General features: G+C 43.6%; 1 protein-coding gene across 3 annotated transcripts in view; it reads right to left on the reverse strand.

Annotated features, from left to right (window-relative positions):
• Nucleotides 1-344: 344 nt before the first annotated feature.
• The window catches only part of LOC144506371 (gamma-taxilin-like), a 65,130-nt gene continuing 39,439 nt past the window's right edge, over nt 345-26,035 (reverse strand). For all 3 annotated transcript variants that reach the window (XM_078232391.1, XM_078232393.1, XM_078232392.1), the window contains 6 exons: nt 22,848-23,042; nt 18,520-18,639; nt 16,315-16,389; nt 15,491-15,583; nt 11,957-12,052; nt 345-9,246 (listed from right to left, as the gene is read on the reverse strand). In XM_078232391.1, the coding sequence (XP_078088517.1) occupies nt 8,911-9,246; nt 11,957-12,052; nt 15,491-15,583; nt 16,315-16,389; nt 18,520-18,639; nt 22,848-23,042 (915 nt within the window). In that variant the 3' untranslated portion in view covers nt 345-8,910. The remainder of the gene's footprint in view (nt 9,247-11,956; nt 12,053-15,490; nt 15,584-16,314; nt 16,390-18,519; nt 18,640-22,847; nt 23,043-26,035) is intronic.

Raw genomic sequence — 26,035 nt, forward strand, 5'->3', positions numbered from 1 at the left:
GGCTTAACAAAGAACAAAGAACAATACAGCACAGGAACAGGCCCTTTGGCCCTCCAAGCCCGTGCCGCTCCCTGGTCCAAACTAGACCATTCTTTTGTATCCCTCCATTCCCACTCCGTTTATGTGGCTATCTAGATAAGTCTTAAATGTTCCCAGTGTGTCCGCCTCCACCACCTTGCCTGGCAGCGCATTCCAGGCCCCCACCACCCTCTGTGTAAAATATGTCCTTCTGATATCTGTGTTAAACCTCCCCCCCTTCACCTTGAACCTATGACCCCTTGTGAACTCCTATATTCTCAGTGATATTCTTTAACTGCCGATTTCAAACACTGTACAATAAGTGCAAGTTTGAATCAAAGGCAATGTTTCACAAATGTGATGAACACCATTACCTGTGGAAATCTTGTTTCACGACTCCATTGAATACTCCTGGTTAGAAAGCAGGAATAGCATGGTTATCAAATTAATGTAAATATGGGTAAATGTTATCAACTGCTGCACTGAAATGGCATTTGGAAGGAATCATCTCAAAGCCACAAAGTAAACATTTTTGATCTGAAGTGTAAATGACAAAAGGAAGCCACAAGTATTATCTATACTTATATTTGTTGATTTGCTCTGTACATGTCCTTAGTAAATAACATTTTAGATTCACATTTCAGGAATTCTACAAAATGTTTGTGAAAATTTGAAAGCAAGACCGTGCTGACCACCCGTTCAAATACTTGCCCAAATCCCTGAAAGAAAATAAAATGGATTTAAGCATCGACTATTTCTGCCTCGTATTGTTTCACAGTTATTCTCTGCCACAATCTTCAGAGGTAGATTTTTTTTTGTTCTCATCATCACCTGAGGTTTCAACCGCAACACTCCCAGCTAAATGTATAAATGCATCATCAGTACAGTATTACTTTGCCACGGCAAAACATTGATCAACAGACAGAAAACCCATTCTAATCAGGCAGTACTAGGAAGACATGCTATGCACCAAACATCTCTTCTACTTTTGCAAAATATTGGACATTCAAAGTAGAAATACAGGTCATCTGTATTTTAATCTTCTAAAAAAAATCTCAGTTGCAGTAATATCTGGATTAGAAGCTGCATCTTTATTTTTCAGCCTGACTAGGTAGGAAGACCAATATGGGAAATAGCTTTTTCAGAAACCATGTTAGATTAAACAGCAGTTTTAAGAAAACATACTGAAAGGTCCAGAGTAAAGCATTATTGTTTTCAGTACTGGAAATGGTGCCCAATCCACCTCTCCCCTCCCCTTTCAAAGCTGCAGCCTCTAACCTCTTAAGTCACTCAGTGTGATTTTTACAAGATGAATTGAACAAGTTTGTAACTGGCTCATATTAAAGCCAGTCATGTGCAAGGAACAGCAGCTTATAAATAGAACACAGTCCAGTCTCTCATTATCGTCTTACCAATTGCGAAACACTTCGAATAAAATACTCTAGAAAACATGTATATCTGTGGATTAACGCATTTCACCGCCGCCATTTTTCCCTTCCACTCTTGACTTATTTTAGGGTACAGCTTTATGAGGATTGACAGAAGCCTCTAATACCTTGCCCCAAAGTGAACATTCTTCATATTCAAGCTAAGGCAGTGTGTCTCATATTTGGCCACAGATCTTTCTGTAGCCAATATGCACTTATTCATACTTTGCAGCAAGAATTTCTCAGAGTTGTCCGTCCAACACTCTTTTTTTAAAGCCCAGGGACAATAAAGGTCAACTGTAGTGCCCCCACAACCCCATCATCACCATGACTGAGATCAAGTCAGCAGAGATGAGGGGTCGGACACAAGTACTTCTGGTCTGTGACTCAGTACAGCAGGGAGCGAAACCACCTAATAACCACTAGAGGGTGTTGAGGGAGTAGATTTAAATGTGAGCAGAATGCCGACTTCTTCATTTTCAATACATCAACAGAAGCTAAATTGCTGAAGCCATGCCAATCACAATTCTGAAAACCAAGCAACATATTACACCTCACACCAGAAGGAACAAACGAGAAGGCATACTATTTTCAATAGATTTTTTACTCCCTCAGATTAAGTCATTACAATGAGAAAAATTAAAACTGGCAAGAGTCTTACACCACACTATTTAGCACACCCCCCCCCAAAAAAAAAAGCTGCAGAAAGTAAAAACCATGTTCTTTTACGACAAGCTAGCGATCTGGTCTGTTTGCTCAATGTTATTTATGAAATCTCAAAACTTGGTTGGGTGGCTGAAGCAAAATATTTCAAATCTAATGAGCTTCTCTGAAGAGACGATTATTTAGAACTTGTCATTCATTTGCACAAAGTAATTGCTTTGTAAAAAAAAAATAATTGCAGTAAACCTCTGTTCAAAACAAAATGGTTAAAAAGGCAGTTTTTAAGTGCTATGGACAGTTTTACCATACTAACAAATAAGGGCTTGGAATTGGAATGCATCTTCTGAAGCGATTCAAGAGGATATTTAGAATAAAATGAAATGGAGTGTGAGAATTGGTCATTCAGATAGCACTGAGGAAAATCATCAACTTGATTTTCTAAATTAACTGCATTGGTCAATTGCTGCTGATTCAACAAGACCTTTAATTTAACATCTCAAAATCAATCATTTAATCAATGTAGTGCACAGTATTAGGTATGTCTTGATTTTGAGCTAGCAAAAAAGGATACAATTCAATCACAGTAGTATTTTGTTCCTGCCCAATAAACAAATGATATTGTTTTCTTGAATCTTACAGGGCTAATGATGGCAATTTTGCAAACAGAGACATTACATATCCAATCAGTGGGGTGTTTTCAGTATCCAACAGCAGGATGTGGGCTCACATTATTCTAACCCGTACCCGAATGGTTGGAGCGTTTACTTCTCCGTTGACCAGCTGAGCAGGCATTATCTACTTTCTCTGACAAGCTGCCAAACACTTTTACAATTAAGTGGATTACCTAAAGCAGGCAGTAATTCTGCTGGCCAACCTCGAATACTGTGAAGTGGGCAGCAAAACGAGGTGATCCAACTACCTAGGAGAGATTGGATTGTACTAATCCATACTTTCTATGAAAATAAGTGTTGGGATAAATTCACACCAGAATGATAGGGAGTGGGATAGCTTGATCTTGGTTTCGGACAAAGCTCGGCACAACTTCGAGGGCCGAAGGCTGTGCTGTACTGTTCTATATTTGAATAGTTTATCCCAACACATGAAAATCACGATCACAGACTTAATTGCTCAGTGTATGAATTGTAGACAAGTTGGTTACCTACCTAATGGATTGCGTTCAAAAACTGGACTTGATTTTGAGCTAGAGAAATGACTCGCTTAACCAGTGATGTAAAATAACTCTCAGTTTATCTGGTTTAGTTTAGCTAATTAGATACCACTTAAGCTTGAGGTAAGTACCACTCACTTTCACTATTTGAAATGCATGTAAAATATTCTTCTGACTGTGTGTTGGCAGTCCATCCATGCAATATTGTAGGCAATGATGCTGAAATATGGCAACTTGCCATGAGGTATGGATTAAAATTCATAGCATCAGGTACCAAAAATACCAGTTGGTGGAGAAGAGTCTGTGTTTCTACTGCCTGTTCAAAGTAAACCTTCTAACAGCGCAACAGTCCCTTTAACCAACTAGTATGTGTGAGATGCCAGACTATCTTTCTCTGTATGAAGTAGTTCCACGTGTCTACACAATAATCTGTCCTCAATCTCACTGTAACTATAAAGTGCATCCTACTGTTCCATGGTACAGAATACACTGCGCACCAATTCACTCCACAGAAACATAACATAAAATATGCTCTGAGTATAATGATTTGGAAGTTCATCGGAGGCTGCAAATATAAAGTCGAGAACAGGACTGAACAGAATGGCTCAAGATCAGCTTCAAATAAACTTGATACCTTGTCTGAAAGGTAATAATTAAACCGGTTACTGGTGAGAAAAGTGGCCACTTCACAAGCATCGTTTGAAATGAGGATTTGAGAACATTGAACTGGGGACACCTCTCAATTTGTGCATGGAGAGATTTTTTCCTGAACGCTTCTGCAGAACTGCTGTTTTTCGAACAGCATGGCAGCAATTGAACTTTAGATTCAACTGAGATCACCAGCCTATCAGATTGTAGGGCAAGCAGCCATAAGTTAATTGCTTGTGCATTAAAGAAGGAGCTCCTCATGTGTACACAGACTGGATTTTTGTTACTTTTGATGTTTCCTCCCTCTTTTGGCAATGGCAAATACACAAAACACCTCGTTCACGCTTTAAGTGAGACCTCAGTAACACAAGGTGTCTGTGCATCCAAGAGGATGGGAAACCCACTTTGCCACCGTCAGAGCTTGATTCAACACAGGCAGCTTCGAGGAGAAAAGCATCCCAAGCACACTGTATACAAAAAGATAAAATCCACTCGCTCCCAAATCTAATCTTCAGTTTTTTGTTAAGTGTCTGCACGGTTATGGTGATTACCAACATCTGATGTTGCAGAGAAGCTGTGGGATACGCAAGGGAATAGTGCGCAGTCTACCTTCTCCAGTAGAGCCCCTACTGCAATGCACTATTTGCCCTGTTTTGTAAATTCATATGTGGAAAAGCACATTCCATAGTGCAATACAATTTTCACTTGTGCTCCAGCACTTTAGAAAAGTTGGTTCTTTGCTCCATCCTCCCATAATTTCTGTCCACTCTTTATGGAACTGATTCTGGATACAGTTCCAGAGGCACCTGAACCCAAGGCCATTCCTCTTGAGTGAGGCTCAGGTAAAAGTTTTGTTCAGGCTGCTCCAGATTAATAGCTTTCTCTTGGCAAAGGTAAAATTTATCAAGCACTGAGAGCTACTGAGGTCCACACGCAAGAGCCAACAAAGGTGACTTATTGCTACATAACAGCAACTAAGAATTAATAACTGTACCCAAAGGTCTGGCATTGTGCTTGCTCTCTCTGAATCAAAAACAGTGGCTGCAAAGACTGCTGTTAATTTTGAGCTCGGGCACCCAGACGCTGCTGCCTGGATCGACCTAAACTCTCAGTGCTGGTTACTTTCATGTAATGCAAGGGAGCTACATCTCAAAATAGGAATTTATATCCGTGAGGTTTGTAGGTTCACATTTCACAACTTCTGGGAGAAAATCATGAGAATGTACAAAGAACTGAAGAAGAACAAGTGGCACATCAAATGGAATGCTTCACAGATTAAACACTATCACTGACGTGATACCTGCCAAGTAGAAAGGAAATGAATAACCACGTCACCATCTTTAGGTACTAGGTCTTTAGGCACACAGGAAACACAGCATCTTCCTCACAAGAGCGCTGTGAACCTTGCAAGAGCCAAGGATTGCTCACAGCGAAGCTTTTTGAAATGAACATCGAAGCCAAAGGAGATTTGACAAAGGTGAAAAGGAAAGCTGGCAGGAAGCAACAGTCGCTTTCATTTCCCTGTGATGTGTACCGCCTGTTTGTTGCACTGTGTGTCCCCTTTACGATACCGCGCGGCTGTGCACGCCCACATCTTAAAGGGACCGCTTACACTGGCCGTGTTTGTTCCCTGTGGGACACATTCCCGAGTGGTTTAATGGAATGCCACAAAGAGAATACATTAATTATCCAATTGATCGAAATAAACAGGAAAAGTTGAATATAACATAGCACTCGACAACCAGTAGTTCATGAGATGTTTCCATTTCTAATGAAAATATTATCGTCAGCTCCCCCAAAGAGGAAGTTAGGAATTCTTCTGCTGGACCATTTCCAAAGCTATTCTATAAATGAGTTGATAAAAAAACCACAGGATACTTTAATAAGTCATGTCCATATATATCAGGGCAAGTCAGCGCCACAGACACTAGTGAAGAATTTGATATATCAAAGGGTTGAGAGTGTGGAAGCTGGAATGCTACAGTACTTTATTTATTCCACTCGATCATAAGTGGGCTACACGTTGGAGTGGGAAAATTTGGCTGAAACCAGGATGATCAGTCGTGTCAGGTCACGGTCAGTATGGAAGAAAACAGATTTTTTAACCTTCTCCAGAAATTTGTCCAACTCGGGGGACACCGTTGAGGTTTATTTTTTGCCTCGCCCAAATAAAAAGAACAAATCAACATGCCCTGCTTTTGCAAAACTACTGGTTGCCCAATGCCATCACATCTGGTATAATCTGGGCTCACCTTCAATCCAATTCATCATGTGGATGGATTTGCAAATGGCTCAGCATAGGAATTACAATCCACATCCCTCAGTATGAGGAGTACGTATATGCTACTAGACCTATGGCTCCAACAGATTGGGGAAGAGTATTGTTCACCTACAGATCTGACAGAGCGGGAGAGAGAAGATCAATAACACGGCAAAAACTCTATCAACTGAAGTAAAATTCAGAGACAGGGAACAGACAGTTAAATATACAAAAACCTGATTAGGTGGAAAATGGCTTGAATCAGGATTTTGGAAATGGGAATTATGCATTATAGGGCACATAATAATGGGACAGTTTATAAATAACTGTGTCTATTAAAAAGCAGGAAGACTTCAGAAATCTCTCTTTTCCATTCACATCCCGGGCTCAAGTTGGTCATTTTGGTTGAAAATGTGCCAGCATACTTGAGTTGGCATCTAAAAGCTTTTGATTTAATTATCAAAGCTCAACTTTGACCAAGACACTTAATATATAGGTGAAGTGAGTGGACAAAAGAATGGCAGATAGAGTCTAACATGGCAAAATATGAAATTGTCCACTTTGGCAGGAGGAATGGAAAAGCAGTATACTATTTAAATGCAGAGAGAATGCAGAACTCAGAAGTACAGAATGATCTGGGTGTCCTGGTATATAAATCACAAAATGTTAATATGCAGGTACAGACAAAGATTAGGAAGGCAAATGGAATATTGTTGTTTATTGCAAGGGGAATGGAATATAAAAGTCAGGAAGTTTTACTGCAGCTGTGCAGGGCCTGATCTAGAATACTATGTACAGTTTTGGTCTCATTTGAAGAGGGCAAAATCACCAAAGCAGCTCAGAGAAAGTTCATTCGACTCATAAATTATGAAGAAAAGTTGGACAGGTTGAGCCTATACTCATTGGAGATGATGTTATTGAAACATACAAGATCCTGAGGGGACTTAATAGGGTGGAGGCTTCCTCTGGGTGGAGGAGGCTAGAACTCGGGGACACTGTTCACAAACAAAAGGCCTCCCTTTTAAGATGGAAATTCTCTTCCACAGAAAGCAGTGGAGGCTGGATCTCTGTATTTATTCAAGGCTGGATTAGATAGATCCTTCCTGGAAAAAGGGGTTACGGGTAATGAGGTTGGGGATGTGGACAGGAAGGTGGATCTGGGGCCACAACCAGATCAGCCATGATCTTATTGAATGGTGGAGCAGGTTCTAGGTGCCAAATGGCTCCCAGGTCCTATGTGTTTATAGAATGAAATCTATGTTTTATTCCAAATGCAGTGATGGGAATGGTATAGTTATTTATTTTTGGTACTCAGTATTTAGTACTCACTAGCCAGGCATAGCTATAGATACTAAAAGCCCCCACTATACTCCGAATGTGTCTCAGTGGTAACCTCAAAAGTGGACCCCACACCACTCCCCCAGCCGTTGTTTATTTTTCCACTTACAATGGTTCTGAGGGAGTAGGTCTATCAATGACAGCTTTGTGCTGTGGAGATACAAAATCAGAGATGAAGATTGCCAAAACTAATTTCATTTGAAACTCTTGGAGCCAGAGACACATGATTTTCTTTAAAAATCCCCTTAAGCTTTGGTCTAGGTTCAAATCCTGAGGTGAAAGGATAGTGCACAGTTAGCACGGCTACATTGAAAAAAAATTGTCTTAGGGAAAACATTCCCTTTATTCTTAAAATAAATGAAGGAAAACAATAAATAAAATGGTGGTTTTGACCAGTCTACAAAAAAAAAATTCTGGACTTTCTTAGATCACTTGCTACTAACAAATTCAGCTCAACTCCAATGGCAGGGCAACAGAACCTTCAAACTAACAAAAGCGTTGGTGTGCAAACAGCCTGCTAAATTAATCTCAATCCCAACATTCATCTATTGAGGCTAAAAACCAGGGGAAGCTTCTTTCTAACAGTAGGGGCATAGACAGTGGAAAACGGACTAGAAAACCACAGGACCGATGGCAATCCCTTATAATTCATGGGATGGCGCCAATACTTACCAGACAACAACCCCAATTCGAGAAGTGGCATAAACTAGCGATGCTTCACTTGTCCTCACAGCCTGCGTCTCTACTGAGTGGAAGGCATGGGAAGCAGCCAACACTGCCAAAACAATCTCAAAGCTCTGCCTACGAACCCTGTTTCCCATCCATTTTTGTCAATTTGAAGCAATCAATCAGAGGTGGCTCTCTGATTTTCCAGCTCTTAACATTAACTGTTGCACATCGGCTAAAAGTTCCAATCAAGAGGCAGCGCTTTATGTGGAAGGTCGAGATATGCGCCATCAGAACAGCCGATAGCAATCCCATCTGTGGAAGCGTGTCCCAACCAAGTATATCCAGTTGCACTTAAATTGCAAAAACAAGCTTGGTGTAAAAAAAAAGTTACTCAACTTGTTATTAAAATTACATGGAAATGTTTACTTTTCGGTCCAAGTATTGAGAGTCGAGGTGGGTTGCAATGTCAAAAATTTCAATTTTAAAAAGGATGAAACAAATGTAATCAATTATGAAAATTTATAAAGTAGACTAACTCGACCCACCGTACAGCTACTTGAACCACATAAATTCCTTTTTTCCCTAAGAAAATACAGATATGGTAGAAAAATGTGTAAGAAATTCTCACCACAAAGCCAATAATTACCAAGAACAAGTCAAACAATAATTACACAAAAATATATAAACTCCACACAATTCTTCTTTTAAAACAGATAATCTTAGTCAACAGAATCAATGCCCGAAGCTGCAACAGCATTTTCTAGATCTCCAGGTGAACACACTTGATCTAAAATAGCTGTCGCATGCGACTGCCTTTCTCCTTCCTCCTGGTTTGAAGTGTTCACCTCAGCCAATTCTGAAGGATCTGGGGTCTTGCACGGCCGGTACTCCTCTTCCGTCAGGTCTAAAGGCCTGTCATTTCCCGAAAGCTGACACTGAAGAAGCTGCACTTTTTTATTCAGGTCATTTCTCTCTGTCTGGAGAGCCCTGCAAAGCTTTTCCAACCGCTCCAGTTTCACCTGCAGACCCTTGTATTCCTTATCTCGAAGCGTTTTCTGTACAAAATTCAAAAGGGCAAACAAGACATATCAAGTCTCTCTTCAACATGTTACAAATTCTAGTCACTTGCTGTATGCCTGCTGCATCTACTCTTAAATTCTGAAATGCTATGATAATCACTGCAGCACCAAGGGAATGCTACACTGTCAGAGGTGCCATTTTTGGATGAGACGTTAAAAGCAAAGCCCCGCCTGCTCTCTTAAGTGGACGGGAAATCATAGAATCCCTACAGTGCAGAAGGAGGTCATTCAGCTCATCGAACCTGCACCGACAACAATCCCACCCAGCCCCTATCTCTGTAACCCCACGTTTTTACCCTGCTAATTCTCCTAACCTACACATCTTGGGACACTAAGGGGCAATTTAGCATGGCTAATCAACCTAACCCACACATCTTTGGACTGTTGGAGGAAACCCACACAGACACAGGGAGAACATGCAAACTCCACAACGTCACCCAAGGCCAGAATTAAACCCGGGTCCCTAGCACTGAGGCAGCAGTGCTAACCATGGTGCCACCATGCCACACCAAAGGCACTATTTCAGAGAGAAGGGAGGTGGCTCCAGTATCCTGGTCAATATTTACCCTTCAACTGATATTACAAAAATAGATTATCTGGTCATAGTCACATTGTTGTTTGTGGGACTGTTGCTGTGCACAATATACCCAGTGTCTTTCCCGTATTACCTACTTACTATCTGAGCACCCGAGGACCATCCATTTCCATCTTGTTTCAAAAGGTGGTTTTGTCTTCTGACAGCTCCATGCACAAGGGACAAGTGAAGATTCAAAGCTATGCCATGCTAATTCTAAGCTAAGGGAAGTCTAGAAAAGAACTGAACTGGGAGACATTATCCCTGTAGATTTCTGTGCTTTTTTTCCCTCCCCGCTCTGTCTCCCCATTACATTAAAAGTTGCAAAGGAAGAAACAGCCAAAACAAGGCTCTAATCTTACAAGGAGTTTAAAACTCTATTAAATGTCAGTATCCATTTTGAGAAACACACAGCACCTTGTCTGCTGACCCTCCTGGAGAGTGTGCACAAGTTTCACTAGCACAGACCTCGAGCTACATGTTACATATGGGAAAAAGGATATGAGGAGGGGCAGGGTAGGCAAAAGGCAGGTGAAAAAAATAATTAACACTCAAATATTTCTGGGTGCAGATCTCCAGAGAGAATATTTTGAACACAAGTAAATACAGGGGACTGTTACTGAAGACCACCAATTAACCCATCAGCTCATGCTCAACGTTTATTTTCCACACCGTAGCCGTTATAATATTTACTGGCATTACAGCTGGAGAATGTGCCTTTTCATTCCAGTCAACCCCATACTGCACTGCAACTGAAGATTCTTTTATTTAAAGGAAATAAAACAGCTGTCCCACAATTGTCAAATAATATGACAGCATGGCAACAAGGGGCTATTGCAGTTAAAAATATTTACCCCATGCTTGTAATACAACATGCAGCTAGAAGGGCTTTTCAGCGGCACAGATCCAAATAATAGCCATAATTTTAAATGCAGAAGTCATAAATTATGCAATTTTCTTACAGAGTAGTACCCATCATAAAACCTCTACAGAGTAGAAGGTCGCCATTCGGCCCATCGCATCTGCACTGGCTCTCTGAAAGAGCATCTTACCGAGGCTCATCCCCCGTCCTATCCCCACACACTTACCGTGGCTAATCCCCCTGAACCTAACACATCCCTGGACGCTAAGGGGCAATTTAGCATGGCCAATCCAGCTAAGCTGCAAATCTTTGAACTGTGGGAGGAAACCGGAGCAACCGGAGAAAACCCATGCAGACACGGGGAGAATGCGCAGATTCCGCTAAGCCAGTGCCAAAGGCGGGAATTGAGCCCGGGTCCCTGGTGCTGTGAGGGAGCAGTGCTAACCACTGTGCTGCCCTAACCACTGTGCCTTTTTATGTTGAACAAAGAATGAAAAACTTAGACAAACCTAAACAATAACCAGTTTAAAACAAAATGCACGTGTAATGTTGGAATCATAGTGTTTGAATGAATGGGAGCGTTACTGGTATGGAAGGAGCAGGCTTCTGTGCCTGAGGATTTTCACAGAGCTGTGGCCAAGAATCAAATGCAACAATTCTGCCCAAACTTCCGAGATACTTACCACCCCCATATGGAGCACAGAGTGTTCTTTCAATATCCTGCTGTTGCTCGCAAAAAGGAATTTACATTCAAACTTTCATCACTCATTGATAAATGTCAGCACAGAACACACCTCCAACCCTAGGCAATAAAGCTGCTCTTCTGCATTCTCTCTCCCAACTAGCTGCCTGCCTGCAGAAGTATTGTGAAGCCAAAAATATACCCTTCAAAAGAGGCCAATTTGAGATGTAATTTTTCAGAGCTCACTGGAACCCTTTAACATTGCATTTCCTAATCCGTGCCTCCATCCCCCCAACCTTAACAGCACTGGTTTATTTCTTCAGTAATATTTTGAATTTCACCCTTCCCACGCTTTTCGACGGTATCCTAAATAAGAAAGTTACAGAAGCTCAGTTTTGCTGAAAAAGATTTATTTTTACTGTCGATCAGTTTTGTGGATTTGCTGCAAAGCTGGTGTTTAGGAAAACCTCATGGTTACGAGTCTAGAATTAGCATTCTTCTGTGCATGCAACACATTGTTCATGTTAAAGACAACAAATTGGACAGTTAACAAAGACGTAGCACTCACCTCCTCGGCCATCTGTAAGAGTGCCTTATTATTATTCTCCCACTTAGTGCGCCACACCGTAGTTTCCTTTTCCAGTTTCTTAATTTTCTTTGTCATCTGCGGAAGGAAGAAACACAAGGCCCCATTCGGTGTGACATCAAGTTGGAACATAGAATCCCTACAGTGCAAGAGACCATTAAGCCCATCACATCTGCACCGACTCTCTTTGGATAAGAGCATCTTATCCAGGCCCACTCCCCCCTGACCTATCCCCATAACCCCGCTCATTTACCATGGCTAATCCACCTAACCTACATACTTTGACACTAAGGGGCAATTTACCATGGCAAATTCACCTAACCTGCACGTCTTTGGACCATGGGAGGAAGGCAGAGCACGCAGAGGAAAGTCATGCAGACATGGGGAGAACGTGCAAACTTCACACAGTCACTCAAGGCCAGGATCATAGAATCCCTACACTGCAGAAGGAGGCCATTCAGCCCATCAAGTCTGCACCGACAACAATCCGACCTAGGCCCTATTCCCGTAACCCCTCATATTTACCCTGCTAATCCCCGTCCCTGGGGGTTAATTTAGCATGGCCAACCCCCACATCTCTGGACTGTGGGAGGAAACCGGAGTACCCGGAGGAAACCCACGCAGACATGGGGAAAACGTGCAAACATTACACAGACAGTCACTCAAGGCCAGAATCGATCTGGGGTCCCTGGCACGGTGAGGCAGCAGTGTTAACCACTGTGCTACTCCACATATTTAACCCTCCCCAGTGGGCCAATCTTAAATATATCACAAATGTGGGTTATGGTTTCGCCTTGACTCAGTCATCTATTCTCTTGCTTCTAAAGCAACATAATTCACCTGGTTTACAAGGAGAAAGTGTGTCAACCGAACAGATCCCTTGACCAAGCTTGACGTTTCAATACCATCAAGTAGCACACATACAGAATGAAATGCCTGAATGTTCCGTTCACCAATTTCTGACAGACATGTTTTAAGTTGGCATTGTTGGGGAGGGAGGGAGAGGGGACAGTGTTGTAAAAGGATCTATTAAGTATTTTTCTGTGACTAATATTGAAGGATGCCCCAGTTTTATTTTGAAAAAAAAAGTCAGCTGTACAATGACAGTGCACAAAAGCAAGAAATGAGCTGAGTCTCGCTATTAATGTCAAACAGGAATCATACTTGGTCTCACTGCAGCGACAAACTTTACATTTGCAAGGACAAGTACTTAATAGAAATAAATCAATTTTGGGTCTGAGATTTGCTACTTTTTTTGTCAACGGAGCATCTGACACATGCAGTAACTCACCACATATGTTAAGAATCTCCAAACCAACAGACTAAGAAATCTAAAATTTAGTGCAGATATTGGAAATCCAAAATAAAAACAAAAAATGCTGGAAATACTCAGTAGGTCTGGCAGAGTCTGTAGAGAGAGAAACCGTTAATGTTTCAGGCCCACAACTTTTTCATCTGCGCTCACTGACAGAAACACTAACACTCTTTCCCTCTCCACAGATGCTGCCAGACGTGCTGAGAATTCCCAGCATTTGCTGTTTCTATTTTTATGGCTAAATGTGAGTAGTTAGTACGTGCCTGATGTGCAGCAAACTGACTGTACACCCAGAGGCACATGCTGCACCTCAGTGATTGAGCCTCAGCAATGTTTGTGGGTAGGGCTGAAGTTTAAACCAGCAAAACTGTGTCAACCACCATGAAGTAAGCTCGCCATGGTTAAACACTCAGGAACGTCCCATCATTGGCTTTTGGGGATGTTCACAGCCAACTGGAAAGAACTCCAGGATCGGCAACAGATCTAACTCTCCAGGCCCCGCTAAGCCTCAGCTGCAACCCCACCAGCTGGGAGAACTATAGATCTGCCTGGTTCTGGATTTCAATCAGAGAATCTACATGAAAGGCTATTTCATTATGTACTGTTCTCTACCTTTTATTCCTTTATTGTCTTTTTTCATTTTTCTTCCCCCCCACTCTTTCCCCCTACTTTATCCCCCCTTTCCTTACCTTTTCTTCCCCCTTTGCTTCCCCGCCCCCCTTTTCTAAATTTTACCTCTCTCCCACCCATTCTGTCCCCCCTCCCCCTACATCTTCATCTGTCAGTTTACCCTCCGATTTCAGCTTCTCTGCCATTTGGCCATTCACACCGTTTATTCTCTCTATGGGCTGCCATTAGTGCCTTTCTCCTGGTTTCTGTGGCTATGACTCATCTGTCATTCCCTCACCCTGCAGTATAAATATCTCCCCCCTTCTATGCCTTTTAGCTTTGACAAAGGGTCATCTGAACTCGAAACATAAGTTCTTTTCTTTCCTTACTGCTGCTGAGATTATCCAGCATTTTCTCTTTTGGTTTCAGATTCCAGAATCCACAATAATTTGCTTTTATATATGAAGCGCTGACCTGGTTACAGACTTCTAATTATCAAACGTCCATTTGGAACTACCTCAACACCAAAGAGGTCCCATCTACCTCCTTCACTGGCAACTGACAAATGGGAGCTATACCAAGTACAGTAGTGCAGTGTCATGTAATCTGAAGACTTGGATAAATAACCATGAGAATACAAGTTCAAATCCCGCAATAGCAATTTGAGAATTTCAATTTAATTAAAAAGATTGTTTAAAACTCAATTGGTTCATTAACGTCCTTTTTCCAAGTCTGGGCTATGTATGACACCAGGCCCACACTAATATAGTTGACCCCTGACTGCCCACTGACGTGGCAAAGCAAATCATTGCATTGCATCTCACCAGCTCCTTCTCAAGGCAACTCCAGATGAGGCAGTAAATGCCAGCCTCTCCAGCAGCACCCACATCCAGAGACTGAAACAAGGAAAATGCCATATACAGTGAGCGATTGCCCATCTGTTCTCTTGGTGGCATCATGCACATACCGTATACAGCCACAAACAATGATTACACCAGTTGGGTTGTGGTGGAGGAAGGGTTTTTCAGTGCCATTTATTTGCTATTGCAGAATACTGGTAGGCACTCAACAATGAATGGATGAACACAGCCTCTTCATCAAGCCTCCAGGACCCCAGGGAGATATCAAACTTTAATCTAGCCTAAAATAAAGGGCATTTATCAGCCACCTTGATAACATGAATCCAAGATATTTCTATTTGTGGGCTATGTCAGTGCATAGCATTGAGATTGAGGATTGATATGTGAACTTTCAATTCATTCTGCTATTAATTTACATAAATCTCAAGTTGCTGATTCTGATTTTTAGAAATTATTAAATGGACGTGGGTGTCGCTGCCTAGGCCAATATTTACTGCCCATCCCTAATTGCCCTGGAGAAGGTGGTGGCAAGCTGCCTTCTTGATCCATTGCGGTCCCTGTGGTGTAGGTAAAAACAAAGCCCCCAAATATACAAAATTCAAACAAAGGCAAACTAGTGAAGTAAGGCAGCACCAGAAAATCAGGCAGAAAAATCCAACATGGCGTTAAGAACTCAATTTTTACAGAGTTGAATTAGCAGAGAAAGGGGTACATTGGTAACTTTGCCTTTACCTTTTCCATTTCCAGCCTGAACGTTGTAAAAACTTCATTGCTTTTTGCCAGTGTGCTCTGGAATTCTTCAAACTTATCCATATATAGGGAAAGCTTCAAAACAAGAAATGCCACACATGCAATGAATGAATGAATGGAAAGTTGGACAACTTTAATGCAACAATCAATATTAAGTATTGTGCTAATTTGATCAGGTGTTGCTCACGTCAAAGGTGAGCAGGCATCACGCAATGCGTTAGTGTTTTGCTTCCAACTCTGCAAGTCTTAACATGTCATCTCTCCTCACCTGTGGTGTTTCACTTGTTTTAATTCACTTCACTTAGTTTGTTCTGCTCCCATGTTTACCTCTTGTGGTTAGATTATCTTTTGAATTAATGGGTGGGATTTTTCCGGCCGCACTCACCCCAAAACCGGAAAATCCCACCCGAGGTCACCAGGCCTTTGCATGGTCCATGAACCGCCCACTACGATTCCCGTGGTGGGCAGGCGGGAAGATTCCGCACTCCATCTCCTTCCTTCTGAACGAAGAGAGCGTTGTGGGTTATCAGGGCTAAGTGTGCAGTTGTAGCACTATTGAATAGAACTGCCACCAGTATGACCACGAGCAGTTCCACCAAACCCAACCTTTCACATCCCATGCATTCACTTAAAGCAGTACCACGTTTTGGAACAAAGACAGCAAGTAGGGTCCATGAATGGCGGAAGCAATTCTACGGAACATGACCAATAGGAGTCCAACTGCATGTCAGCTGGGATATAGGAAGAGTGGGTGGTGTGGGGGTGAATATTCACTAAAATTGTGATTACAGTTTGTTGGAACATACCTGTTGTTTCAGCTGTGCCTCCTGTTGTTTCATGAATTCACATTTGTGCCTCAATTCAGTGGCTTCTTTTAGCAGCTAGCAAAATAGAAAAAAAAATCAAAATATGACACAACACCTTAGTTTGTGGGATGGCGGAACTCCTTTCAGTTCCACCAATGGTGATGTTTCTGGACGAATGGAAATAAGAGACATCCTTTCTTAGGAATCATGTGATCTATTGGCTAAACTGATATATGCTGGAAGTAAAGGTGCTTCACACAGCTCCTGCCATATTCTAAACTGTGCTGTCCATCGGCACACACAAACCATTCAGTCCTGTGGTTTCTTCGGAACCCCAAAGTATTGGATTCCTCCAGAAAAAGAAACAAAGATATTACAAACATGTTAATACAAGATGGCGAGCCCAAATTTAGGCAAGCATACTAGATTATGCTTTTAACACTTTGTTTCAAAGAAATTTAAAAGCATTTTCAAATTTATTGGGAGTCTTAAATGCAAGGAGGAGAGTATTTCAGGATTATCGGTCCAAGCCCTCAACCGGAAACCTCAGTCACAGACCACTCCCGAGGCCAAGGAAACAGGGCACCACGATGGTATAGTGGTTATCACTGCTGCCTTACAGTGCCAGGGACCCTGGTTCGATTCCCAGCTTGGGTCACTGTCTGTGAGAAGACTGCTCATTCTCTCCTTGTCTGTGTGGGTTTCCTTTAGGTGCTCAAGTCTCCTCCCACAGTCCAAAAGACATACTGATTAGGTGCATTGGTCACGCTAAATTCTCCCTCACTGTACCCGACAGGCACTGGAACATGGCTACTGGGGCATTTTCACAGTAACTTCATTGCAGTGTTAATGTAAGCTGACTTGTGACTAATAAATAAACTTAAACTTTAAAAACACAATGTTAATCATGAATTGCACTGGTTTCTTTTTATTCACTCATGAGATGTGGGAGTCACAGGCTAGGCTGGAATTTATCATCTGTCACTAACTGCCCTCGAGAAGGTGGAGGTATGCTGCCTTCTTGAACCGCTGCAGCTGTTGTGGCATAAGAACACCCACAGCGCCCATTTTCTTCAGAGATAAAAATAATTTCTACATTTAAAAATTTCTGGCTCGTGGCTTTTGGAGTTGGCTTCATCCCCTTCCAGGCAGGCAAATGATTCCCTAGCCATTGCCCATGTTACTGTGTAACCAGCAGCACTCTGGGATAAATCCCATGGTTCATTCATTTGGTACCAATCTCAATTTCACAGAGGCATTGAAAGTGAGACAGCATCACGTGAGTCCACAAACACACTGAATCCGCGAGATGTCTTTTCATTTTAAGACTCTGGACTCAATTTGTAGAGGCGCTGCAAATAGGAAGGCATCATCAAACACATGCAGATTTAATTAACTTCACTAAAATGATTTTGTATAATTAATGGGGCGGCACGGTGGCACAGTGGTTAGCACTGCTGCCTTGCAGTGCCAAGGACCCAGGTTCGATTCCAACTGTGTGTGTGGAGTTTGCACATTCTCCCCGTGTCTGTGTGGGTCTCCTCCGGGTGCTCTGGTTTCCTCCCACAGTCCAAAGATGTGAGGGTTAGGTGGACTGGCCAGCTAAATTGCCCATGCTAAATTGCCCCTTAGTGTCAGAAGGACTGGCTAGGGTAAATGCATGGGGTTACGGGGATAGAGCCTGGGTGGAATTGTGGTCAGTGCAGACTCGATGGGCCGAATGGCCTCCTTCTGCACTGTATGATTCTATGAAACTAATTCTATTATGAATGTATGTTAAACTCTGTGAATGAAATGGGGACTCAAATCCAGGAGATAAACCAAGGGGTCTCAAACTTAAAATGGAAGGGGGGGGAATGTTTTCAGAGCTATAGAGAATGACAAAGAGCTAAACGGTGTCCAAAAGAAAAGTCACATAATAATAATACACAACTGAAAAAGTCTGGGAAGGAGGAGGCGTATGAGAGGTAAAAGAAAATGTGGAGAAGCTTCAGTTCCTTTGGGAGCGGTTTAAAACGGGGGCAATTCAAACTTGTTCAGTATGTGAGTTAACAGCAGTCTCGTAAACAAACTGGTCCTGTCTTTCAGGCTAGAGTATTTTTTTTTAACGTGTTCACACATGTACCGGACTTTGAAAAAATTGTAATGTATTACATAAATGCAGCTTCAGTGGGAGCAGGGAAAATATAAACAGCCTGTACTCACAAACTCCCTCTCTCTGTGATGTTCCTCATCCACCTCTTTCATAATCTCTGTCGTTCGCTGAAGTTTGGCATCTACCAGCTGCTGTTGTAACTCCTTGTGCTTGAACACTTTGTCAATGTGCTATGTAGGAGTGGAGAAAGGACAAGGCAAGATAAACCAACCAGGCTTCACAAACTCACTAATAACACCATTAACATGTTGCAGCATCCGTAATCAAAGTAACCAGCAGCACTGAACCATTTAAAAACTCCCCTTCATCATTGGGAAAGTGCTATTCAATTTATCAGAAGCTGACAACAGTGGAAGCCATAAAGTGATAAGCAACAAAGCAAATAACCCAATTGAAATGGATTTTCTGCCTGTTACTCAACACCCGAAACTACAGAAAGTTATATAGGTGCTATAATTGGATATGGCAAACACCATCTGCACACAAAACAAATAACTTCCTTTAAGGGGGCGGCACGGTAGCACAGTCGTTAGCACTGCTGCTTCACAGCTCCAAGGACTTGGGTCCGATTCCTGGCTTGGGTCACTGTCTGTATGGAGTTTGCACATTCTCCCCGTGTCTGCGTGGGTTTCCTCCGGGTGCTCCGGTTTCTTCCCACAGTCCAAAGATGTGCGGGTTAGGTTGATTAGCCATGATAAAATTGCCCCTTAGTGTCCTGAGATGTGTAGGTTAGAGGGATTAGCGGGTAAATATGTAGGGATATGGGGGTAGGGCCTGGGTGGGATTGTGGTTGGTGCAGACTCGATGGGACAAATGGCCTCTTTCTGCACTGTAGGGTTTCTACGATTCTAATATTCAAGGGCTGAATTTCCAGGATGGCAGGGACTTGAGCTGGCCTGATGATATTTCACGCTCTAATGGGCATTGACTATCAAAAGGCAGGACCTCCGTCCGTCACCAGGAAGATGTCCTGCCTTGGGGAGTTGCTGGCTAATCTGATTGACTGGCAGCTCTCCAGTCCCTCCAGGAACAGCGCTGCAGTGGCCAGAAGAGGCACTTCAGGGAGCTGCCTGGAATTAAGACCCAGGAACCAGAGGAGGGGCACAGGTGTCAGGGCAGGGAGGGTAGGGATGGCCTGGAAAGGTCGTGAGGGGAGCAATCAGGGTCCCAAAATATGGACATGGGAGATCCGGAGGTCACTGAGGCCTTAAATGAAAAGTTTCCCCAGTCATAAGGGAGCTTCTTATAGAGGAGCAACTGCCCACTTCCCACCCAAGAGCAAATTCTGTTTGTTTATGCCCCCCGATTCACCAGCCTAAAAATTGAGGCTGGGCAGGGAAAGTCCCTAAATTCAGGCCCAGGTCTCTTTAGGTTAAAGCCAGTCTAGAACAGCATTTGCAATTTCAATCCGTGCAGCGGCACGGTAGCACAGTGGTTAGCACTGCTGCTTCACAGCTCCAGGGACCTGGGTTCAATTCCCGGCTTGGGTCACTGTGTGGAGTTTGCACATTCTCCTCGTGTCTGCGTGGGTTTCCTCCGGGTGCTCCGGTTTCCTCCCACAGTCCAAAGATGTGCGGGTTAGGTTGATTGGCCATGCTAAAATTGCCCCTTAGTGTCCTGGGATGCGTAGGTTAGAGGGATTAGTGGGTAAAATATGTAGGGATATGGGGGTAGGGCCTGGGTGGGATTGTGGTCGGTGCAGACTCGATGGGCCAAATGGCCTCTTTCTGTACTGTAGGGTTTCTATGATTTTCTAATCAACCGCGTTAAAGAAATGTCAACTTTTTTACATTGCATGATGCACAACATTAGACTTAATAGTAATGAAAATGAAAGATCCAACTACTCCCTGTAGTAACCACTTCATTAGAACACACAGACACACCACAACATCCAAAGTGTAACCACCGCCCAACCATTCCACTCTTGGTTCGCCCCATTAAATCACATGGTCAATTTGCCAGTAGCCAAGATTACAAAGTTATGAATGAACTTGTGAAACCACAACTGAAACCCTTGCTTCTGGGAATGCAGCAAATGGCTGCCACTAGACGCTGTGTTAAAGGTATGAACAATTAGCTTACCCATTACAATACAATGTTGGCCAATGCAACCTATTAGTCACCATTAGAAAGTAAGGTAAAGAAACGTACAAATGAAAACCTTAGCTCCCGACAACACTAAGGGCCCTATTTTACCATTTGGAGCCTAAGGGCAGGATCCGGGCGTAATACGGATCCGCGCCCGGAATCCTCTTTCCAGCGCGCCCATACGCGTTTTGCCGGCTCCGGCCCGATCCGTGCTGTGGGCGGGGCTTAGCACCGGCAGACTGATCCGAGTTGCCAAAAAAATCCGAAGCAGCTCGCCCGGGCGCGAAATACAAAATAGCAGAGAGCGGCTCGGGGGGGGGGGGGGGAAAGAGTCCCGCTGAACTTTAAAATAAACAGCTTTCTTAGGCACACAGCCAGCATTCAGACACACCTGTGAGGCTTTGTTTTCCACGAGGGTGGCATTACAGAGAGTCGCATTTTCTTTAAAACATTGTAAAATGCAGATACAGCTCGAGAACAATATTCTGTTACACCAGTAGTAAAAAGTGATTTTAAAAAGTCCCCCTCCCCAAATGCTGCACATTTATACAAAGTAGCAGAAGTTTCAGAGTCCAACATTTTATACTTCATTATTTTACAATTGCACAGTAAAAGAAGCAAAGAGGAACAGACAATAGTCAAAACTACTTGTTGGGTCTCCACAGGTAACTCCTTCAATGAGACCAAGTGGTGGAACTGATATTCTTTGAAGGTCCCATTCAGTTTCATTATTATTCACAACTGCTGCTGGTCATACAGGAAGTAGTGGTCTCAATGCAAGTGTCTGCTGTATGGAACATATTGTTACCTCATTACCTGTTGCCTTGCAGCAAAACTTGGGCTGCAAACGGGGAAAGACCTATTGATTTGTCCCGTCACATCCGTAAGGTCTGGACTCGTGTCGTGGGGCGGAATCAGTAAACCATCTGTCTGCGAGCTGAAGTCCACATTCCAGGTTTGACCATTTTCAGCAACCTGAAACGGAGCAGTTGGAGAAACCGAAGGAACTCCATTCAGCTTCGATTCTGTTCATGGCTCTTCCAGGAGTTTTCGCAGTCGGCACAACTGTGACTCCAGTTGTTTGTTGTGGTCCTCCAATATCTGCATTCTGGCCTCCAGTCGTCCCTTGTGTTGCCGCAGGAGCTTAGCCTCAGCCAGGAGCTCAGCATCATGATAGTTCTGCTGGTTTGCTGAGAAGGTTGGCGACGGCAGGGGTTTTTGCAGCAGACCCTGAAACTTCTGCTACTTTGTTTAAATGTGCAGCATTTGGGGAGGGGGACTTTTTAAAATCACTTTTTACTACCGGTGTAACAGAATATTGTTCTCAAGCTGTATCTGCATTTTACAATGTTTTAAAGAAAATGCTACTCTCTGTAATGCCCTCTTGGAAAACAAAGCCTTACAGGTGTGTCTGGCTGTGTGCCTAAGAAAGTTGTTTATTTTAAAGTTCAGCGGGACCCCCCCCCCCCCCGCCAAAGGGGATGATCGGTCGCAACCCCCCCCCCCACCAATCAGAGGATGGCCTGTGTCCCGCTCCCCCCTCCGATCAGCGGATGACCTGCGTGCGTCCCCCGCCCCCTACCCACAGAGGATGGGATGTCACACACCCCCCCCCCCATCAGAGGATGACCTGCGTCCCACCCCCTCCTACCCCCCCCACAGAAGAAGGGACGTCACACCCCCCCACCAGAGGATGGCCTGTGTCCCGCTCCCCCCCAATAGAGGGTGGGACATCACACAACACCCCCCCCCCCCCCCCCCCCCCAGATCAGAGGATGACCTGCGTGCCCCTCCCCTCCCCCCCACCACAGAGGATGGGACGTCACACCCCCTCCCCGATCAGAGGATGACCTGCGTCCCGCCCCTCCCCGACCAGAGGAGGAGCTGGGTCAGAGAGCCGTTGCGGGCTCTGAACCCGGATTTTTATTTTGCAGGTCGATTAGAGCGCAGACGCGGCTTGGGCCAGACGGTGAAGTGGGATTTGGCGGTAAGTTTGGGCGCGCGGTTCATTGAGTCGATTTAAATGCATGCAAATGCATTTAAATCGGCGGGCTGCCCGATTGGTGTTGGTAAAGCCGCGCTCTGCGAGGAATCGGGTGCGCACCGCGGTATAGGCCCGACGCCCAACTTTACCGCGACGGGCGCGAAGGTTTGGTAAAATCGGGCCAAGTGTCCTTCAAAAAAAGCGTGTAAATCTAAACGGTGAAACTGGAAAACCTCTGGTACTTAGGATCTGCAATTCTCCATTACAAGCAAAACGCAAGGCTCCAAAAACAACCCCCAATCACCTCCTCTCGCAGCTCGTACTGTTCTATTAGTTTCTTCAGTTGCTCAGCAAGCTCAATGTTTTCCTGCCGCAACTTGGTATTGTGCAGGTTATGCTGATCCATCTGGGCCTGGATTTCATTGAGGGTCATCTGAAAATGGGCCGTCACTTCCTTGCGGCGCTCTTCTTCCTCCCGGGCTCGCTGCATGTTTTCCTCCTGCGCAATTTAAAAAAAGCATTGGTGGTAAGTTCAATACCCCAAGTGAATTTCTGCCAGGAAAACCATTCACAAAAGTAAAAAGCAGGTCAGGGCATTTGTCCGTTTAGCAGACTGCAGCACTGAAGACTCCAAATAGCTGCTATGGATTTTATTTGGCAGGGTTGGTGACCACCAAAACCCCCAACTTTTTGCTGTGACAGGGTATTTAACAGCATCTACCATTATTTAGGTTTGCCCATTCATGTTGAGGATTTTACGATGTTTGCGTAACTAGTGAGATTGCTAGTCAGCAGCACTGCAACGAGGGAAATGGGATTTCTGGATCCCAATGAACGGGGACAGCAACGTACATCTCTCTCAGCAATTGGATTGACGGCTGTGACATTAACGGCACCGGGGCCGAGAAAGAAGTACAAATTTGAGTTGGTGAATTCAATGCTAAATCAGGGCCAGAAAGGGAAATAAAGCGAGGGAAAAGCAGATCGATTCAAGAGATGTTGGGATACAAAGTAAACATTTTACACTTTGAAGTCTACAGTAACTAAAATGTGAAACAGTGAGACACTTTGATTTTCTGTTTTAGGGGCATTGTTTGACAATAACCCACCCTAAAAATTAAACAATGTCATCATTCAATGCTTTTGAATGAGCGAGCAAGCAAGGTGGCGTTTTCGCCAATGTTTTGGATATTCACGTTCAACTGCACACTCCCCTTGCCTGAAGCACCTGTGCTATTTACCTCTAAAGAATGGTGAGCACTTTTTGGTCTCTTTGTTATTCTGACAATTAATACAATGGGAGTTGGCAAAGTGGGAGTGGGACAGCAAGCAGGTCCAGGGAGAACTTACATAGACTCCTGAGCCAGGTAAGTCCTAGGGTTTTTAGGGTGGGGAGGGATTGGGCAGCCCAAGGGGGTTCAGACTGATGTTCTCCCCAACCAGCTTGGTACCAAACTCAATTGACTGTTAATTATTCATTTAAAACGGTGGGCAGGCTGCCGATTTTGGCACTCATCCACTCACCCTATTGTGGAGGACAGCTTGGTGGGGCGGGCAAGAAGCTGGTGGGTTTGCCAACACTCATATTTTATGCGACCTCTACCAAAAAGAATACCCGGCAGAGGGGTGAAAAATCCAGCTCAATATCTCTTCGCATCTTAAGATAATTATTGTAACATTAACAATGAGTACCACTGAAATAGAAGAAAGTTTCGGAAGATGTAATGGAATTCCAAACATTGAACAGAATCTTATTTTTAGGTGAAAAGTGTCCAATGAAGGGAAACGGTGTGAATTCTGGACAATGCAACATTTCTCAATCAGTTTTCGGCACAGACTATATAAGGGATGGGGTGCCTGGTAAGATGTGCTGTTGAGTGGCACGGCCATTTCCAATTGCAGTCTAAAAATTAATTGGGACTTATTTTGAAACATTCAACTTGTGTTTTAAAATGGCGTTGAGATAAATTATTAACTGAAGTTAGGTGGAGGGACCACTTATGGATCCACGCAGTACAGAGCACTGAGGCTGAAAGAACGCAATGAAAGCCAGTAAATGATAAGAGGAATGAGACAGGGTCTGGGAAAGCCGTGTGTGACACTGCGATTATTCCTAGGAACACAATAAAAGGACATTATTGCATTGTTCAGTTCTGGAATATGGGGGCAGCGGGGGTCACTGGCATTTATTGTACATTCCTGGTTTGACTTGAAAAGGCAGTCATGTGCTTCCTTCTTGAACCACTGCAGTTCAACTGGTGAAGGCTCTCCCGCATTGTTGTTGGGTAGGAAATGCTAATTTGACTGCTCAATACATCACAATTAATTAGGTTCACATGCATTACATATAACTAAAATGTCTCTCCATTCCAAAAGGTCAAGGCAGCAGAATATGTAAGAGCAGAGGCAGGCCTTCAGCCCCTTAAGCCTGCACTGTCATTCAGTTAAACGTGATGTGGAGATGCCGGCGTTGGACTGGGGTGAACACAGGAAGAAGTCTCACAACACCAGGTTAAAGTCCAACAGGTTTATTTGGTAGCAAATACCATTAGCTTTCAGAGCGCTGCTCCTTCGTCAGATGGAGTTTGAGAGCACATTTCCACTCCATCTGACGAAGGAGCAGCGCTCCGAAAGCTTATGGTATTTGCTACCAAATAAACCTGTTGGACTTTAACCTGGTGTTGTGAGACTTCTTCCTGTATTCAGTTAAACTACAGCTGATCTGTAAGTCAACTTCATTTACCTGCTTTTGTTCCATATGCTTCAACGTCATTAGCTAACAAAATTCTATCAATTGCAGACTTTAAAATAGTCACTCAGCATCTATACCTTTCTGTGGGACAAGTCCAAAGATGTGGTTCGGTGGATTACCCATGAGAAATTGCCCCTTAGTCTCCAAAGTGTCACGGTTAGGGGGATAAGCAGGGTAAATGTGTGGGGTTACGGGTGGACCTAGATAAAGATACTCTGTCGGAGACTCGGTGCAGACTTGATGGGTCGGACGGCTTCCTTCTGCGATGTAGGGATTCTATGATTCCATATGGTTATGAATAGCTTGATTTTACGCCCAAAAGGCTAACTGTAACTTATGATGCCCTTCTTATTCTGAACTAGTTTCTCTGTACCTATCATTATAAATCTCTTCATCATTTTAAACGTTTGAGGCTCATGGAATAGGAGGGTCAGTGTCAGCCTGGTTGGCGGTGCCAACCTTCATGAGTGCTTTTGGAGCTGCACTCATCCAGGCAAAAAGCTGCTACGGTTACGTCAGTTGAAAATCTCAACGAATTTTGAAGGATGCTTTTGTTAGCTAAGGACATTAAGGGTGAGAGAACCAAGGTGCGTAAACAGAATTAAGATGCAGCTTCACCACAATCTAACTGAATGGAGGTTCAATGGCTTATGACTGTCCTTATGTTCCTCGCTTCATCTGTCAGAGTTTTGCCCATTCAGTAATCAATGTCCCTTTGTAACATTCTGCTCCCAGCTGCA

The sequence above is a fragment of the Mustelus asterias genome, chromosome 17, assembly GCF_964213995.1.
Source record: "Mustelus asterias chromosome 17, sMusAst1.hap1.1, whole genome shotgun sequence".
In the NCBI taxonomy this organism is placed as follows: domain Eukaryota; kingdom Metazoa; phylum Chordata; class Chondrichthyes; order Carcharhiniformes; family Triakidae; genus Mustelus; species Mustelus asterias.